This window comes from Lycorma delicatula, chromosome 9, assembly GCF_047948215.1.
Source record: "Lycorma delicatula isolate Av1 chromosome 9, ASM4794821v1, whole genome shotgun sequence".
NCBI classification, from domain to species: domain Eukaryota; kingdom Metazoa; phylum Arthropoda; class Insecta; order Hemiptera; family Fulgoridae; genus Lycorma; species Lycorma delicatula.
In genome coordinates, this window is record NC_134463.1 from 20,817,475 (window position 1) to 20,837,592 (window position 20,118).

The window sequence follows — 20,118 nt, forward strand, 5'->3', positions numbered from 1 at the left end:
TGAAAAACTGATTAAATTCCTCTGCTACCTGAGTAGAGGATGAGATAACAGAAATTGAGCTCTTTTAAATTTTTGGTGAGGTTATCTACAAGTTTTATTTCACAACCTGCTTTCACTTTTAACATATGTCCACATAGTTTCAGAATTATTATTTGAATCAGATATTAAATTAGCATAACATAATATTTTAGCATTACGACTAATTTTAGCGTTAAGTCATTTGAAATTTTTCAAATGATGCTACAAGTATCAGATAAATTATATTAAACATCAGGTAGAAATTTCTTACTGGAGAGCTAAATTTTGTTATTCCTTTAGTAATCCAAGAGTTTTTCTTTGTATGTTTAAAACAGTTCCTTTTTTTTACTAAAGGGCTAGCTAAAAAGTCTTCTGAAAAGAATTAAGAAAGTTGTTAAATTTTCCATCTGAACTATTTTTATTACTGCTTTCCCAGTTTGTTTTACCAATAAGGATTTCAAATTTCTAACTGAATCTTTTCTATAACAATTTTAAAATAATAAAAGTAGCTGCTGTCTTTGTTGTATGTTTTCATTAACAAATGATGCTATTGGAATTTGACAATTGTGGTTTGAAAGACCATAATATGCACAAAAGTGAGCGAGTCATACTTGCTTGCACTTTCTTTAAATTGAACTTTTATAGTATTGATTATAGTGCAGATAAGAATATTATTAAGACGCATAAACTGCATTTTAATACTCAGAACCTAGAATAGTCTAAAATTATGCATTTGTAGTATGAGTAGAATAGAATGTACACTACAGCAACTGTAAAAGATCTGCGACATCCAGTCATTAAGTTCTACAGGGAGGATAAACATATAAAATAGAAGACAATGAAGAATAATTACCATTTGAGAAGTATCGAGGACCAATATAGTTCTCATTTCATATTCTGGTGTTGTAACAGCACCTGATACGCTGGTGCCTCCACCAAATGGTATAATGACAATATTTTCTGTACTAGCCAATTTAACTAGTTTTTCCACCATAATGTGACCCTCTGTAAAGAAATAAATAAAATATAATGCAAATAAGTCTAGTTTTCTGAAATCAAATGCTGAGCTGCATCTTTTTCAGTCAAACTTTTCTTTAATGTATCTTAATATTGTTCAATATGTTACAAACATTACTAGTATTCCTTTTGTCCCAATAAATAAATAAATAATCATTTAATATTATACAAAAATTAATTTCTTTTATAAGAATAAAAGTTAAATACCATTTTTCATTAAGAAAATGCAATTCTTTGATTTTTACAATCCAACTTGGATAAATTTGGCTCTCAATTTTAAAGTTAACTTTGGTATCAACAATTTTGACCATCAAATCTAACTCTCATTGTTTTGAACACAATTCAGTTATTAACATAGTTGAATAGCCATTAGATGCTTGTATCTAATGGCTATTTTAATTTATATATTACAACAAAAAAAAAAAAATACCAAGAAGCTAACTTAAAAAAGATAAATAATAAACGTAGGAAAAGTTTATTGGCCTCCCTGGAAAAGACAGTAAAACACTCTGATCAAGGTCAGCCACTTCTTGGGTAGATTGTAATATTCCTTCTCCCATTAACTTTCATTATTTATCACTCCTTCCTTGGATAGATATGTATCATAAGAATTGTATTTAGCTGTCCTGGACACAAGATACTGTGTCATGCTGGTAGCTTCTATTAATCAGCAGACAGCTGCTTCTTTATTGGGATGCAATTGGATGACAACTCTGCCTTTGGGATTGCTATTTTCGGTTTGGACTCTACACAAAAAGACAGATTAACTCACATACATATTGGGAAAGTTGAGCCTCTCTCTCATGATGAAATCTAAGATCATCAAAAAACAGTAATAAGTTTTACTGTTGGAAGCTTCTGCTAATTTAATAATTGAATTAAAATGGAATACAGCCACAGAAATTATTTCTAACAAGGTTTTTTTAATAAAGTATACATTATTTTATATTAAATATACACCAAACCCACCAGGTTGGTCTAATGGTGAACTCGTCATCATAAATCATCTGATTTCGAAGTTGACAGTTCTAAGGTTTAAATCCTAGTAAAGGCAGTTACTTTTATACAGATTTGAATAATAGTTCATGGATATCGGTGTTCTTTGATGGTTGGGTTTTCAATTAACCACACATCTTAGGAATGGTCGACCTGAGACTGTACAAGACTACACTTCATTTACATTCATACATATCATCCTCATTCATCCTTTGAAGTAATACCTTATGGTGGTTCCAGAGGCTAAAAAAAAAAAGACAGTATTAAATATACACTGCAAATAAAGAATTCATGTATAGTTAGGCTTCATTCTGTTCGCCTTTGTTGTCAGAGATAGATAGGTAGATGAATAATATCAGTCTCAAAATAATAATTGTAGTGTTTTCTTGAAACAAGTTTTCAAGACATCCACCTTCTAATATGATTTTCTTCATACCTCTTGCTATAATCATTGTGAACGGGAAAAAATTATACATTGTATTTCAACTTTATGCAATTAATTTTTTTAAGGAAATATAATGTTCATAAATTAACATAATTTTATCATTGCCTAGTAAAAAAAATGTAAACAGAAAATTAAAGGAATTTTAATAGGAATGAATGAGGAGTGCATTGCTAAATGACAATCTGTAAGTTAATTGATTTGATATTTTGGAAATCTCCAGATACTTAACACTGTTAAAATACCAGTTTTTGGAACGTAGACTATCATCCTCCAGTACAAAAAGAGTAATCATTCTCACCATTCCAATACATGGTTTGTGATTATATGACAACAAAAGCTATATTAATCTTTCATAACAAGAAGAACCCAATAATTATAAATGTAAAAAAAATTACCCAATGGTAAATGATAAACTGCAATACTGGTCCAAATACAAACTACATATTTAAATTTTAACTCCAAAAAACAGAGAAGTTCATAATTATTAGGAAAACTGTATTTGATTAGTCAACCACATCAATAACTTGTCTAATAGAGTAACTACAAATAAACTTTAGTTATTAACTTAGCAATTTTAATATAGTTTGTTGTTAACTTCTAACTTAAACTTGTACCATTCATGAATTCCAACATGCTATGTTGACTATTAAGAATCATCTTCAACTAATTACTTTAAATGTATCAGTAAAAATATAACAAAAATTTATTATTACATATCATTATAGGCTGATGGATATGACAAAAAAATTTATGTTACATCTATACTTCTCTTTTACAGTATTCAAAATTAATACTGCTAATCGCTACAGTGCCTTTTTTAAAGGTTATACACATCTATTTTGTTTATGATTAGATAAGTAACAATAAATTATTTTTTATATGAACCAGTAAAAATATTTTTACATTTTCATAATATTTATTAACCCAATTATGATAAATATGGAACACTGAAAGGAAAATAAAAGCATAAACCTTGCAACAGTTCCAAGATGGTATAAATATCTTTTAATGTTACAATAATTTAAAAACTATTCACTAAAATTTTTAAAATATAACTTATAAAATGTAATAAATTTCTCACAATTTCATTTTATTTCAAAAAAATTTATGTTACATCTATACTTCTCTTTTACAGTATTCAAAATTAATACTGCTAATTGCTACAGTGCCTTTTTTAAAGGTTATACACATCTATTTTGTTTATGATTAGATAAGTAACAATAAATTATTTTTTATATGAACCAGTAAAAGTATTTTTACATTTTCATAATATTTATTAACCCAATTATGATAAATATGGAACACTGAAAGGAAAATAAAAGCATAAACCTTGCAACAGTTCCAAGATGGTATAAATATCTTTTAATGTTACAATAATTTAAAAACTATTCACTAAAATTTTTAAAATATAACTTATAAAATGTAATAAATTTCTCACAATTTCATTTTATTTCAATAGATAATAATCATATAACTTATGTAGTCAATATGTCATATATATTTCACAAATAAGCTGAAATTTTAATAATGAGTTTAGAAACACACAGTCATACAATCATAGTTTTGAAACAATGCAAGTACTTGCAACAATGCAATAAACACAAAGTATATATCAAAGTGAAGAGAAACTCTTCACGGATCTTAAATGTTCAGTAGATTTCGGCATATACATTTTTAGCCCTACAGAATTCAATACACTATTCAGTCTCTTCACATATATGGTAGAGAACATTAGATATGATAGGCAAAATGACTTCACCGATCAATTTCTTCTAAATGATCTGAATTTATTATGTGAATGTAGAATGCTAGAGACTTTACATAACTGCATAAATAAAAAGTCCATAGGATAAGATCTGGACATTGAGAAGGCCAGCCTATCCCTTCTTATCTTATCGAATTTTGTGTTATAAGTCACATATTCCACTATTAATTTTCAATTAAATAGAATCTTAGAAAGGTGAAACTTTAGGAGACATTTTTTTTGACTTTGTCCATATGGACAAAGGAAGTCGTCGATTCCAGTTAAGACTAATTTTAAAAAGTACATTTTGCATAACACTTATCAATTTTTTTTTGGTGTTCTTTGTAGAGGCTTTCACGATGCAATTATCTTCCTTTAATTCAACTGAATTATCAAATACCACTATGGTCATGTCATTACTCAGGGCTGATGAAACAGGTATATCAGAATATGATTCTTCGTTGTTATCTGTTGTTTTCGATGTCTGGACGTGAAATGCATTTTCAAATTTAGTAACTACAATTTCATTTAACTGTTTATCATCATTAAGAGCTTCATCTTTGCATACCAGAAGATCACACCTTTTTAAGTTTCTTATATAAGCTTCTTTGTGTTCTTCATAAATAGTTTTATAATCTTGTTTTATATTATCTAATTGTTTTTTTAATTCGCATTCGTACTGTCTATCCATGTGATCTTGTTTTGCAAAAGCTATCTCCATTTCCTGCTTAAAATTAGCTATCTTTTTTTCATAATCTATCTTCATTTTGTTATTTGCTCTAATAGAATCTAAATGTTGTACCTGTAGATCACGTTTCAGATTTTCATTTTCTCTTCTGAGAAATGCATTAGTGTATTCTTGTTTTTTATATAAGTCGTTGAAATGTTCTAATTTAGCCTTCACTTCATCGTAATCTTCACTTAATTCTTCAATTCTTTTTTGACTTTCTTTCAAGACCTTTTCCTGCAAAATGTACTTTTCATTTGCTTCAAATAATTCAGTTTTTAGTATTTTTATGTCTTCTTGGAACCGACGATTTTTTTCATTTAAATCTTTTAAAATATTGGTTTTCGATTCTTGAATGCGATTTAATTCAAGTATTTCAGTTTTCAACCTCTTTATAATGGTGTCTCTGATATATATCTCTTGAATTATATTATACGTCTCCCCGTTAATTTCTATGATTCCTTTAAATATTTCATTTGATTCACTTTTATTATTTTGCGACATTTTTCTTTAAACCTCTATAAAAATTCTTCTTATAGCTATGAGTACCAAAAATATAATGAATTAGGTAAAGTAAACAATTCAAATATAAAATAATTCTGTTGCATGGCAACAAACTTTTAGAATAATAATAAAGTAGATAGAATAATTCATTGTTAACTTCCGTTGGATGCATTATATTAAGAATTCTTTTTTACCTTTAATTACGTGATGTTTTTATTAGTACTGCGTGGTTAGTTGATTGATGCAATGCCATCTACTGAGGCGGTTAATGCTGACCTTTAGAACGTGTGCTTTTGGAATCGTAGTGAGTGGCTGACCTATTTGAAAATGCCTAGTTTAAGGAGACACGTCTGAAGAATCAGAAGAAAGGTAAGTTAACGGACAGGAGTTTAAACAACTTTCTGTTCTACATAAAATCGTGAATGTCAGTGACGCCTTGCTAATTGTTCTTACAAGAGATGCTTTACAGATTTTACTCCGGCTTCCCATAGTCCTCTGAAACGAGAAGATCTGAGAGGAATGAATTTCTAGGTAATATTGTCTTCAGCGAGGGTATCAAGTATCGTTTCAAGATGAGCTATTGATGATAAAAGTTGGTTTAATTCGTTTGAGGTTCGAACGAAATTCTTTGCGTTGTCGCTGAACATTTTAGAGCATTTTCCTCTCTGTGAAATAATGCTTGTGGTTTCAAATGTAACTGTTTAATGTGCTAATTTTGAGTTGTAATGGCTGAATAGATTACAACTGAACATTAAGAAGACGAAACATATGGTAATAGTTGACATTGAATCCATGATGATAGTCTTTTACTGATGCTACTAGTATGATAATTGGGACCAATCCCAATGTAATATATTGTTAACAGGACCAGTATAATGCACCAAGGTAACGGAACCCTTCCAATCCAAAAGAAAGAATGAGAAATTAATAATGAAAAGAATCCAGAAGGAACTAAAAGGAATCCTAAAGTTATCTAAAAGGATCCTAAAAGGGAAGCAGGTGTTGTCTGACGAGAAGGATTATCGGAACAGAATAAGAATTTATGGGAAAACGTAAAGGCGCGGACGATAAAGTTATTTCGCTTCAACAATTAAGGGATGAGGCGGGTACTGATTCTGTAGGCCAGGGTATATAAATACTTCCAGGACCCGCGGGAACGGGCAGTTGTTAAGCGAGAAATTCTGCCAGGCCATGTTTGGCATAGTCTCGATAACAGTGAGTAGTTCTGTTTGTAGTTCTGCGAGGCTGTGTTCAATGCGGTTGCAGTGACGGTGGTATCAGTAAGCGCGTTTTAACGAGTGAGGAATACGTCACAAGCATTCCAGTGTGGACAGCGATTGAATGCGGGATTTGGTGACTTATTAGTAAACTCACAGTATTATATTCATTCATAAATTGTGTAGGGTAGTTTCATTGTAAGCAGTAAAAGTAATAATAATTGCAGAGAATTGAATTGTATGAACTTTAAACTTTTCTAAGGCTATCTTGTTGTCAATACAATATCAGGTTTTAGCAGTCATTATAACGTTTTTAGTAGATTATATTGTAATCTGGTTTTTATAATTTAACTATCTTTAAACAAATCTTATCCTTATTTGAATTACTATTTTGTACGTCCTTTATTCATTATTATTATTATTTATTTTATTTTCTGTTTTTGGAGTAATAAATTGCAGTAATGAGAAATTTTTACTTTGTTAATCTCTCAATATCATGGTCGAGCTGCGAACACGCGACAACATAAATCCGAAATTTTGTGCCGGTTCTGTCCGCTTGCAACAACTTCACACGAAACCAATCGATCGTTTGCTTTCAAATTTTCAGGATACATTCTTGTTATCCTAAGGAAGCCATAGATTGAGGTCGTAGCCCGCTTGCGGGTGATGTTCTGAATTTTTTCTTCTTGGACGACCTAATACAGATTTTACTTTCATTTTTCGATGTAAAAAATAATGGAGTATGCGTTTTATAGTATATCCGATTTTCAGCTCTCTACCATGACTCCTTCCCGAAATATAGATATTCTAATGTAATATAAAGAGGAACTAAGAGTTCATCTATAGTAGAAGCGTATCAGAACTTCTATATCAAGAACGAAGGAAACGTTGGAGAAAAGATAGCGATTTAGGCTTTAATTGTTATTTATCAGTATTATTCTCCTAACAACTATGAGAATAACGAACGTAGCAGAGGTCGAGGAGGCGGAGCCCCCAGGCTAGACTATTATCTACTTATTAGTAAACAAACCAAATTAACTTTTTTGCAAATGCAACCAGAATTTCAGTTTCAGTTTTAAATTAGTCTCATCAGAAGCATCAGAGAATTAAGGCTTTTTGAAATGAGGTTTACCGACAATTTTTTGAAGTTTAGTCACAAAAAGTAAGGATCGTGATGAGGGTGTATTTAGTAGTGGAAAATTAGTTAAGATTATTACAAGGAACAAAGTTGGAAAACTTTGAAGATATGATAAAATATCCATAGACATTCAATGTCTAGTACTTTAAGGAAAATCATTGGAAACCGACACGATTAGATTGAAGGAGAATTACACGATTGAAATATTTTTCCACGGTAAAGTAACTGTTTATTTCAGTTCGCTATAATCAAAGGTATAATTGTCAGATGGTTGCCGTTGTTCGTTAACGAACTTAAAAAAAAAGAAGTTCGATACTTTTACTTGCTACACAATTCTGGAATGGATGAGTGTTTTAAATTAAGTAAGCTCGAGTCTAGCCTGACGTAATTGTTAGTGACCTGAGGATTGTTTCAGCATATATCGGACTAAGTTGGTCAATACAAAACGGGTGATTAGTAATGTCGTTTTATCATCCTCAGAAATTCAGAGTTCACATATTACGGGAAGGTAGGATTATTGTCCAGTACCTGGAGAGAGGGAATTTGCTGAGGGTGATTATTTGTTTCATTTTGTAAGAAAAGGGTCTACTCCCGCGTGGATAGATCGCGCTTTATTTTTATCCACCCTTTTCCCTCACCCACGCTACTTTTAAATTTTTACTAGATTTTCATACGATCCAACGACTCTCTCTGTATTATGAATCTGAGAACATATTTGAAATACAAAATCATTATTATTTGGGTGGTAAAGCCGAGAATTATTTTATCATAAACCCAGATGGTTTGTAAAATGTTAAAAAAAGATTACTTAAGTTCAAAAAGTTCTTAAAACGAATTATTATTTTTATACATATTTTGAAGTCCCTTTTGTTTAAAAACTACCATAATCACGGTTAAGAAATTTTATATATATGCATTTATAAATGCATTATCCCGTTTTTCTTTATACATTAGAAACATTTTAAACTGCAATGAAGGTTAGTATTGTAGCTTCTGTATTGGGTATCTGAATAATTGGTCATTGTGAATGTTTTTTTATTTCATAAACCAATAATGCTCTCTAAAGATTAGTTAGAAGTAGAATTAAATGTAAATCATTATTTACTTATATAAATTTTTCAATAGCTTTCTTTAATTAATGTACCAAAATTTGCAAATTACTGACGTTTAATTGACGTAACTTCGAGTTTGATGTGACAGATTAGTTAGAAAATTTATAAAAATAAAAACAAACAACGTCAACCACAGAAAAGATTTACTTCTAAATAGGCTGAAATGTTATAGTAACAAACTGTACATGAAAAATATAGCTGCTACAAAACGTTAGTAATAATTCTAGTTGCATTACAACGCGATAGCGGATCAGTGGCGATTGGACGATCAATTGCTTAGTGAAATAAATTTGAACTAAATTTTTAGAACGTTCTACACTTTTCTCTTTCTTTTTCATCTTAAATGCTCACTTGGGGAGTAATTCCCTATCTAGCAATACCACATTTATGAGAGCTTGTGTTGATAGCGTCTTATAAATCATTCAAAACCATCGTCGTCTCTTAGCGTATTATATGTAGAGATGACCTTTTTATTAAAAAAATGAGTTTTAGGGATGTTAATTTGTAATTTGAAAAAAAAAAATAAGAGCAATATCATTGGAAATACGTTTTGAAAAAATTTAAATAAGAATTTAACACCAACCTAAAAATTCTATTTTTATAAAATTTTCTAATTTTTTTTACAGTGTTAGGCTTGTAATTCTTACTTATTTATTTCTTCTTATAGCGGAATAAGAAGAATATTTATTTTCTATATTTGTCAAAAGGAATAATAAATATTTATAAATTGACTTGAAATAATTTAAAAACTGTTTTTCTGTATTAAATAACTGTATCAAAATGCAAATATAGTTTTCAATTATATTCACAAAGATAATAATCATTTTAAACATTTTTAAATTAAACATTTGTCTTTTAAATTATTATTTTTCTCTGTAAAACAATCCAAAATATTATCTTTTAAGGGATTTTCCGGTCTTTTTCTATTTATAACTAATGACAGAGACTAGTACTTTAGCACACGATTACTAATTCATTTCAGTAATTTATAGTTACTGAATTTCATTAGATTTAATAAATTCATTATAAGCAGACTTTTTGTATTACTACTTTTTTCTTTTAACAAAACAATTAAAACATCAACTAACACTCGTAAGGTAAAAATAATGATATTTATCCTTATAGCAATAGAAAAATAAAAATTTTAAAATCATGGCATATGCCTGGAACGTTTGCTAACATCGTAACCAGGTTTTTATGAAAAAAAACCAGTATCATGGGGTTTCAGTCTAAATAAATTTATAATGGATATTGTAGTAACTACAATTATATCATGGTTAAGCCCTCACTCAAATTGAAAAACACGGTGAAAGAAAAAACCGTCACATTTTCCATTATTGTATTACGACCATCATTATTTTTCTCTAACCATTAGGAAAATTATTTACAATTTTAATAAATCATTGAAATTAATTTAACTATTTAATGTTACCGAAAGATAAAGAAAAACGTGATTTAATAGGATGATCGTGTAATCATAACTTTCCTGTATTAATAATCTACATAAAAAAAAACTATTTTTATTTTCCTGAGATATGATCTGCGATCTTTGTAACGGAACGGAACGCAAGGATATCGGGGGATACATATTCCCAACTAAACACAGAACCTGGACAACAGCCCCTTGCTGCTGGGTCTTTCTTAATATGGAGCAGGTATTTGTTTGTTTAATGTCGGTTATATAGTGATTTTTTTTAAAGAAGGATATGGGGATTTCGTTCCGATCCTTACACATCAATTGCGATCTTGGATATTTTGCAGTAGACGCCGCCATTTCTGAACAGTTTAAAATATAAGTTGAAACTACAGTTTGAATACTTGTGTTTCTGGCAGTTTATTAATAAATAACACTGTTTTACATTTTGATTAAAATTATTAATTCAATACTAACCGATTGAAGTTTATTGTTTCGTTAAGATAACATAACCGGACTCTCCGTCAAAGGTCAAACGACAAAAACATTAGAAGATTTTGTATATCGTGCCGTACTATCAGGGACAGCAATAATGTCAGATCGCTAGAAATCATATTCCAATGTCGCTCCATTGATTAAGTTATACTCACTTCGCTGTAAACCATTTTGTAGACCCTCCTCAGGGTTCGCACGGAAAAGTAGAGAGTATGTGGGCATCACACAGAAATAAGTGTGAATCTGAACAAGCAGAGACATCCTCGACTTTTTATCTTTACCTTTGGTGAAGCCACCATCGTGAGAACGATTTGTTAGTCGAAATACTGGAAGACAACCATCCACGCTGGTCAGGTGAATTAACCCGGTTGGTCTAGCGGTTAACGCGTCTTCCCAAATCATCTGATTTGGAAGTCGAGAGTTACAGCGTTCAAGTCCCAGTAAAGCCAGTTATTTTTACACGGATTTGAAAGTAGATCGTGGATACCGGTGTTCTTTGGTGGTCTCAGGAATGGTCGAACTGAGAATGTACAAGACTACACTTCATTTACACTCATACATATCATCCTCATTCATCCTCTGAAGAATTATCTAAACGGTAGTTACCGGAGGCTAATTAGGAAAAAGAAAGAAAAAGTACAGGTCAGGTGTCCACTGATACCGGATTCCTATTCCGGTACTGCTTTTTGAGAGAAATAAAAAATTGATTTTTCACATAAAATTTATTTTTACATAAAGTCTGGCCTATGTTTTATTTTAACATAAAAAATAAAACCTAATTTATAAAAATCAGACCGCACGAAAATGATCGTTGCTTTTGGATGTTCGTAGGCAAACGACGAAACCCACCCGGGTTGGTCTAGTGGTGAATTAGTCATCAAAATTCAGCTGATTTCGAAGTCGACAGTTCTATGGTTCGAATCCTAGTAAAAGCAGTCACTTTTATACGGATTTGAATACTAGTTCCTGGATACCGGTGTTCTTTGGCGGTTGAGTTTAAATCAACCACACTTCTCAGGAATGGTCGACCTGATACTGTAGACTACACTTCATTTATATTCATACATATCATCCTCTGTAGTAATACCTTATGCCTTTTTTTCTGTTTAGCCTCCGGCCAAACAGAATAAAAGAAGGTAAAAGGCGATAAAATAAATCGCTAAAAATCTAATTTAAGAAAAAAAGTTGAACATTTGATGACTGGAGAAATGTAAGTTTTGATTCTTATCAATGTTGAAATGTGCATTTTTCATAACCGTCTGTGGCTGTCAGTAATATAATACAAAATCAAACATACATGGAAATTATAAAACTAGTGGAACATTTACGAGTGGACCCCTGGTTAGGGTAGAATAGGTTTTTGTTGACGAGGGTGTCTAATGTAGAAGATCCACGATTTTTAATCACACTTTTTTTAGGATACCTCAAAAGGTTATCATCAAAGAGGAAATACCGTTATTTAAATTCACGACATTGATGTGAATAAAGCATTTTGAAATTACATTAATTAAAATTAATACGAAAAAATTCATTCAGGATATTGTGAACTATCGGAAAAATTATACTTTTTCCTTACTTCAGGAGGATCCCTTATGTAAAGAAATGATAATTCGCAATATAATTTCCGATGATATTCGAGGATTAAAATTAAAAATATCTTCTTACGGGAGAAATGGATAAAGTCTAGAAATTATCAAAATAAAATTACACTGAAACTGGAAAAGGTGTTGAATCTGATTTAAAAAGATAAATAACAATATTATTATTAACAATGCTGATAAATTGTAATAATATACCGTAAATTTAAGTATTAATATAACTTCGTATGAAAATAACAAAAGGATATAATAACAAAATAAATATAATTAAAAAATATAAAAACGATTACGGGGAAGAGAAGGTTTTTTGTCCCAAAATAACTTCGTAATTGTATTCATGAGCCCCTTTGAAAATTGTCAACGATAATATAAGCACTACAATGGCAAACAGAAGCATCTCTAATCTCGAGAGTCTCATAATAGGTTGTTGGTAGAGGCAGGTGGATTGGAGAGGGTATATCACAACAACCATCGCTGAATGGTGCAATAATGATATGCGCAGTAAATTACTACGCATCTAATGTAATATACTCGCACAAGTAAAAAAAAAATAAACCTGATGATGCCATCGTTAAATAACCAATCTACCTTCAGAAATAATTACTACTGTAATAACAAAGATAAATTAAAAAACTTCCGCTATTATATTCGATATCATTTCAATAATAATTTATTCGATTCGATATAAGCACGTTGCATTATGCATATATAATTATATATATTTTTTGAATGATTAAGCAACGGAAGGTATATTGCAATATCAAATTGAAAATTCCATGAAATCATATTAAAATATAACGGAATGAATGTTTATTTATTCGTGCGTATATTTTACTAATAAGTAAAAAAAAAACCTAAAAATTATATTACTGTATTTTAGTTAGAATTAAATTTTAAATATGTTGGTTTTTTTAAAAATTAAATCAACATTGCAGTTATTAAAAATATTAGTATATAAATATTAACAAATAAAAAAAAAAAACAACAAATCAAGTCATATAATGTAATCTAAAATACCGTAATGTTGAAAGTTATACGTTTTTCGGGTGAACAAACACAAAGATTATTACAAAAATTTAATAACGAGTTAAGTGTAGTAACAATGTAAACAAATTAAAAGGAAAATTTTTTAACGAAAACTGAACAATTTCTGAAATATCTGCGTATATGTTTTTTCTTAATCTATGCTTTGTTTCTACAAAACATAGATTAAGACAAAAGATATTTTAAAAAACTAAGCAAATGTTTATACAAATACAAATAATCAAGAGAAAGATGTACAAAAATAAACTGATATTTATTGAATAAATATACTAAAATTTGGACAAAAGTTTAATTGAATTTAAGAATTTGCCAATTTCAGCCACATTATGAGTTAAAATATCACCAATTATGCCTATCCACTATTTGAATATCGGTCGCAATGGCGCCTAATATTGCAATTACTAATTAATATAATAATGTATGTTTAACTAATGTAGTAATTCGAGGATTGAAATGGGATAAGTAACAAGAAAGTTGGAAATTATTACACGACTTTCCAAGATATGCCAGTTAAAAATAAAGCTAAAATTATAACTTTTATAAAATAAAGTAAAACATTTATGAAAGTAAGGAAAAAAAATGCTTGTCATTTTGGGTCCGGAATATAATATACATGTCAAACTAGTTTAATTTTAATAACCCTTTAAGCGATGAAGAAAAATAAAAAAAAAAGTTTAACAATAAAAGATTGAGGAAGAACAGTATGGGTTTAGAAGAGGCCCTGGAAGGTAAGGGACGGTATAGGGCTGCTAAGAGTAATAGGTGAGACATAGATATATGGAAAGGAGGCGGGGAGTGTATGTTGCATTTGTCGACCTAGAAAGGGCGTTTGAGTTAGATGGGGTAAATTACTACTAATTTTGGAATATAAGGGAGTCGATTGGAAAGAGAGGTGCCTAACAAAAGAGCTGTACCATAACCAAAGAATAAAAGTGAGGGTAGGATACGAAGTGACCGGAAGAATAGGGATTGAAAGGGGAGTGAGGGGTATTGATGCGGCATGTCACCAACACTGTTAGTATATATCTTGAAGAAATAATTAAAATCTGTTTGAATGGGAAAAGAGGAATAAAGATCGGAAAAAGAAGAATAGAATGTATTCGGTTTGCTCATGAATGACGGTACTGGCGGAGTGCCCAGGTAAACTAAATGAAATGCTTCATGACTTAAGTGGAGCTTGCGAAAGTCAGGGTATGAGGATCAGCAAACAGAAGACAAAATGTTTGGTATTAGGCGGAAAAGAGAAGAGGATTGAGATTAAGATAGGAAACGAGTTATTAGAGCAGGTGAAGAAATTTCAGTGCTTTGGGAGCTTTATAACTGATGAACTGACTTGCACAGTAGAAATTAAAACAAGAATATCAAGAAGTAAGCAGTCCCATTTAATAAGAAGGGAAGACTGAGGTGTAGAAGATTAAACTCAGTGTTAAGGAAGAGATTAATGAAATGTTTTAATTTCATGTGATGCTGAAACGTGAACGATGAGAAAGGAAACCAGAAAACGAGTTGAGGCTTTTGAGATGTGGGTACGGCACAGAAAACTAAATGTCGTGAACCATATAACAAATGAAGATGTATTAAGGAGAATCGGAGAGAACAGGAAAATGCTAAATGTGATTGAATATAGGATAAGAAACTGGCTAGAATATTGTACGAGAAGGTGTTTGTTAGTGGATGCAATAGAAGGCTTGGTAAATAGAAGGAAAGAAAGAGGAAGGAAGAGATTTCAAATGATGGGTGGGATTATGGAAAAGGGAAAATATACTGAAACAAATAGTTTAATGAAAAATAGACTAAGATGGAGAACAACAGCCATGACAGGACAATGGCAGAGCACTATGAATGAATGAAAGAAATAAAGAATACAAATTAAAAGAATTAATCACAAAAAAAAAAATCAAATATATACGTATTTTAGAAGTGGGAAATAAGTTCTAAGAAATGTTTTCTAAAAATATTCATATGGTAGCTGAACAAATTTGTTTAGTAAAGATTTTTCTAAATCTAACACCCCTTTCAGTAGAGACTAAAATAAGAAAAAGAAAATTTTCAAAAAATTATTCAACATTTTAGGTTCGGGATCTATAGTTAAAAACAAAAAAAGGTTATAGATATTTCTTGATAGCTCTGTCTATGAAGTATAAACTTTCAGAAAATTTTTGAGAAATATTTAAACCAGAGAGAGATAAAAGAAACATATATTTAAATTTTACGAGGAATGGTTGGTTGTTTTTTTGAAAAAACATACTTTGGATTATTTATGTATGCACTACAGGTAATAAATTTGCTTTCTTTTCTCTAAATTTCCTCTGAAGAAAATAGAAATTGATTTTTTTGCGATATCCGCACCCCATTAACAAATTTTGAAAAGATTATTATGATCAATGATATAGAAATATTTGAGCCTAATTTTAAGAAAATTGATTTGGTTAATCCTGAGATATATGGCCAAAAGCAGTGCAACACACATACGTGTATATATCAATAAATATATATTTTTAGGTCTAAATGAACTAGTTGTCACCGGTTACAATGGGAACAAGCTTTTCCTATAGAATGTGTTATGTTAGTGTGCATACACACACTCACACAGACTGAGTAATTCTCAGAAATGGTGGTGGGGTTAGACTGGGAGACCATCAAAAAGACTCTTGTGTTCGGATTCGTCTGTGTGAGTTTGAGTGCATTGACTTTGAAAACTGTTTAAGAGGTTTGCAATTTATGGTTTATTCTGGATACAGGTATGGGAAACTATTATTAAAGGCCTCTCTCCAAAAATACTTCAATGGATCCATTACAATATTACTAATCCGTCGACTATTTAATAAAGAACTATTAAAAATATTACTTGTTATAATGATAAATTATGTTATAATTAATATTATAACTACAATTAATTTCAGATTGGCCAATTCCAAATTAGTATATGTATTAATAAGATGATTTGTGAAATTTTGATATACAAATATCAAAGTTCAAGTAGATATACATAAGGGTTCAACGGGTTTCAAGTAGCTTAATAGTGGGTGTTCTCAGTGAAATATCCACTAAGCAAAAATATGTTCTTTTTATGAATTTATTATTTTATATATATATAAATGGTTGTTTCATAATGAATAAATAATGTATAATTATTCATTGCTGTTAGTAACATTTTTTGATATGTTGAGTTACTGTAACTGGTTTTACGTTATCTTAGAATACAAACTTATCAAGCAGCATAGTCTTAGTACATTGTTTCGCAAATGCCAACATTAGTAAATTCATTTTTTTTAAACAAATTCTTTAAAAATTTTTATTTTTGTAAAAAATTTTAATTTGGTGTAGTGTAGAAGTTTACAAAATGGCACCCGAACAGGAACCAGAAGCTTATATTTCTCAATATAATCCGTTAATCTATTCAAAATCATAACATGAAACACAACTAAGACTAAAATCACTTAGTGAACACAACGTATGATTCTTACCTGGCCAAACAACAATATCAGGAATACGTGGTAATGGACCACATCGCAATCTGTAAATATCATTCAAAGTTTGACCATGAGAACGTACTAATCTGTCAATACCATTCAATGAATATTGTACACCTAACTGCTCAATCTTCTGCAATACATCTATAAAATAGAATTTATTAACATTTAATGGTAAAATTTAAACAGTGGTCATACTACCCATAAATGATTAATAGTGACAATTAATAATGACATTGTAAATAAAAAGATAAATGTAGTTATACTACTTACTCACTTTATTTCAATAAATTAGATGTGTTAGTTTAAATAAAGGAAATGAAAATTAAATTAATTTCTTGAAATAAAATGTACACACACACACACACACACACACACACACACACACAGTCTGTTCAAAAAATAACCGAATGTTTTTAATTATGTGCCAATGAAAATATTTAACGACGTGTGGTTGGCAGCATTGTGTTCCGCATAACCTCCTCTACAATCACATGTTCTTGGATTGTTGATATCTCGTTAAAAGTTTTCTTGTTACTGTTATTTGAGTGCAACATATTTAAGTGTAACATGATTTAAAAGTGGTCGCCAGTCAATTTAAGATGACCCTCGACCAAGAAGGCCTTCGACTTCAACTGATGATGCACACGTTCAGAAAATCAACAATCTGGTGATGACCACTTTTAAATCGTGAAAACCATTTGCAGCATTGCGTACAACCCAAAGCATCACCTCCGTAAGTTTTTCAAAACTTGACAAGTTTCTGAGAACGTTTTCCCTGGTTTCATGCAAAATTTTACCTTGTAATGTTGCTCCCAAAAAATGCACATTACAAAAATCGCTACTAACACTTAAACTTGTTGCACTCAAATAACAATAACGTGAAAACTAAATGAGACATCAACAATCCAAGAACACGTGGTGACAGAAGAGGTTATGCAGAACACAATGCTGTCAACCACACATCACTAAATATCTCGGTGATTAAATTTCTTTGTAATTAAAAAAGTTCAGTTATTTTTTTAACAAACCTTGTATATACAGTAATCCTTTGCTATTTGCAGGTTTGGCATTCGTGGTTGCCTCATCCAATTGAAGTGAATTTTATAAGTATAACTACAAATAAATTAAAAAATTAACATTTATTACAGTATTTAACAAATATTTCATAATTACTGTAGGATTTTTTTTTTGTTTGGGGAGCTTACTGTACTGTACTGTACTACACTTGTAAACAATACTTTCATCCATATTTGGGAAGTTATCAACATAGCAGGATCATTTATTATTTAACAAACATAACATTTATTTAATAATAGAAGAACATAATAAATTTACATGATGCCTATGTGATGTGTATATTTTTGTGAAAAATCTTTATTTTAATTGTAGCCTGATTATGATGATAAAGAAAACATGGACACTGCCAGCCACTGCTCTGTTGCTGTTATCAAACTTGGTGTCAATGCTGACTCATCTGCAAAACTGCAGCAGGCTGGTGCGTAGGCTACTTATGTTGTTTTCTCAAGTTCAGTATGTATAATAAAAACAAAAACAAACCGGCAAGTTGAGGTTGTGATATTGAGTGGATACATTCAGTTCATCCATGTTTTAATTAGTTCTGAGACACATGTCGTGGTTATTTTTCTTTTTTTAACAAAAATGTCTAAAGCGAACAATGAACAATGAAAACAAAGGCAAAATGAAGTTATGCCTCTAATTAGGAAAGTTGACTCTTCTTGATAAACTGAAAACTAGTGAAAGCATAGCTTCAATAGAAAAACTGCTTAACGTTAATGAATCAACTGTTCGCCACATAAAGAAAAAAGAATAGATTCAGGGCAAGTATAATGCTAACTTTTTCTCAACTGGCTAAGGTTACGTTTGTATGTCATGACATAAACAAAGACTGGAAAAAGTTTTGAATTTATAGACCAAAGATCAAATGCAAAAGAAAGGGTACCTACCTCTTACTTCACTTCTTATTCAAGAAAAAGCACTGCCACTTTGTTAAATCTGAGAATGAAAGTGGGACTGGTGCATTTACATTTTCTGCTAGTAAAGACTTACTTGAAAATTTCAAGAAAGTTTTCCCTGCACAATGTTAGCATAATTGTAGAAGCAGTGCTTTCATTCCCAGAACAACTGCACAACCTCAACTTCAACAAAAGGCTATTTAGTGGATCAATTTTTTAATGCAGATGAAACAGGACTATGTTGGAAGAGGATGCCTTCACAAATCTTTCTATCGAAAAAGGAAAAGTCTGCTCCAGGTTTTAAAAAATCTAAAGATCATCTGACAGCCCTGTTTTGCTGCAATGCTAATGGTGATTTCATACTGAAACCAACGATTGTTTACAAATTGTTATATCAAAGAGGGCATTAAAAGGTAAAAATAAAAATCATTTACCAGTTTTATTGAAATCAAACCAAAAAGCATCGGTACCAGTATCTCCTTTTATTGAATGGTTTCATTTTTTTTTGCAAAACATGTTGAACTTTATCTGAAAAAAAATCTTTGCCATTTAAATTTCTTCTTTTAATTGATAATGCTCCAGGACATCCAGGAGATGTAAACATTTTGCATCCTAGTATAAGTGTTATTTCTGCCACCAAACATGTCAGATCTGATTCCAATTTTGGATCAAGGGATTACCCCTGCTTTTAAAGCCTATTATCTGCAGCGGAATTTCAGTGGATTGATGAATGAAACACAAGTGGATAATTCACTGACTTAGAAAAATTACATCATTACAGGTTGCATTGCAATGAAATTAAATCAGCGACCAATGCATGCTGGAGGAATCTATAGCCTGACATAATTAAGAAAAATGAAAACTAAAAAAAATGAAGAAAACAAAAGTACTGATAAAATTGAGAACAATATTGTGCAAATAGCAGATAAAATTCAATGTGAAGGTTTTAATGAAATCGATGCTTCAGATGTTCAGGAGTTGATACACTGTGACAAAGTGCTCATGGAAGAAGAACTTGAAGAGCTGATAGCACAGCCTTTACTTACTGTGAAAGATGAAGAAAAAATGAAGAAGTTATGAATGGAACCCATTGCATGAATATTAAGGGATTACTACGTACATACATATATACACACTCACCCCATATGGTGTGAATGTTACATTTACTGTTGTCTGCATAGGTGAAGATTAGGAAGATAA

The 20,118-nt window shown here is 30.5% G+C and overlaps 1 protein-coding gene across 1 annotated transcript in view; it reads right to left on the reverse strand.

Moving 5' to 3' along the window:
- Agps (alkyldihydroxyacetonephosphate synthase) overlaps positions 1 to 20,118 on the reverse strand; it is a 67,444-nt gene that overhangs the window by 28,298 nt on the left and 19,028 nt on the right. The window contains exons 4-5 of the mRNA XM_075375096.1: positions 16,937 to 17,086; positions 872 to 1,023 (exon numbers count right to left, since the gene is read on the reverse strand). Coding sequence (XP_075231211.1) covers positions 872 to 1,023; positions 16,937 to 17,086 — 302 coding nt within the window. The remainder of the gene's footprint in view (positions 1 to 871; positions 1,024 to 16,936; positions 17,087 to 20,118) is intronic.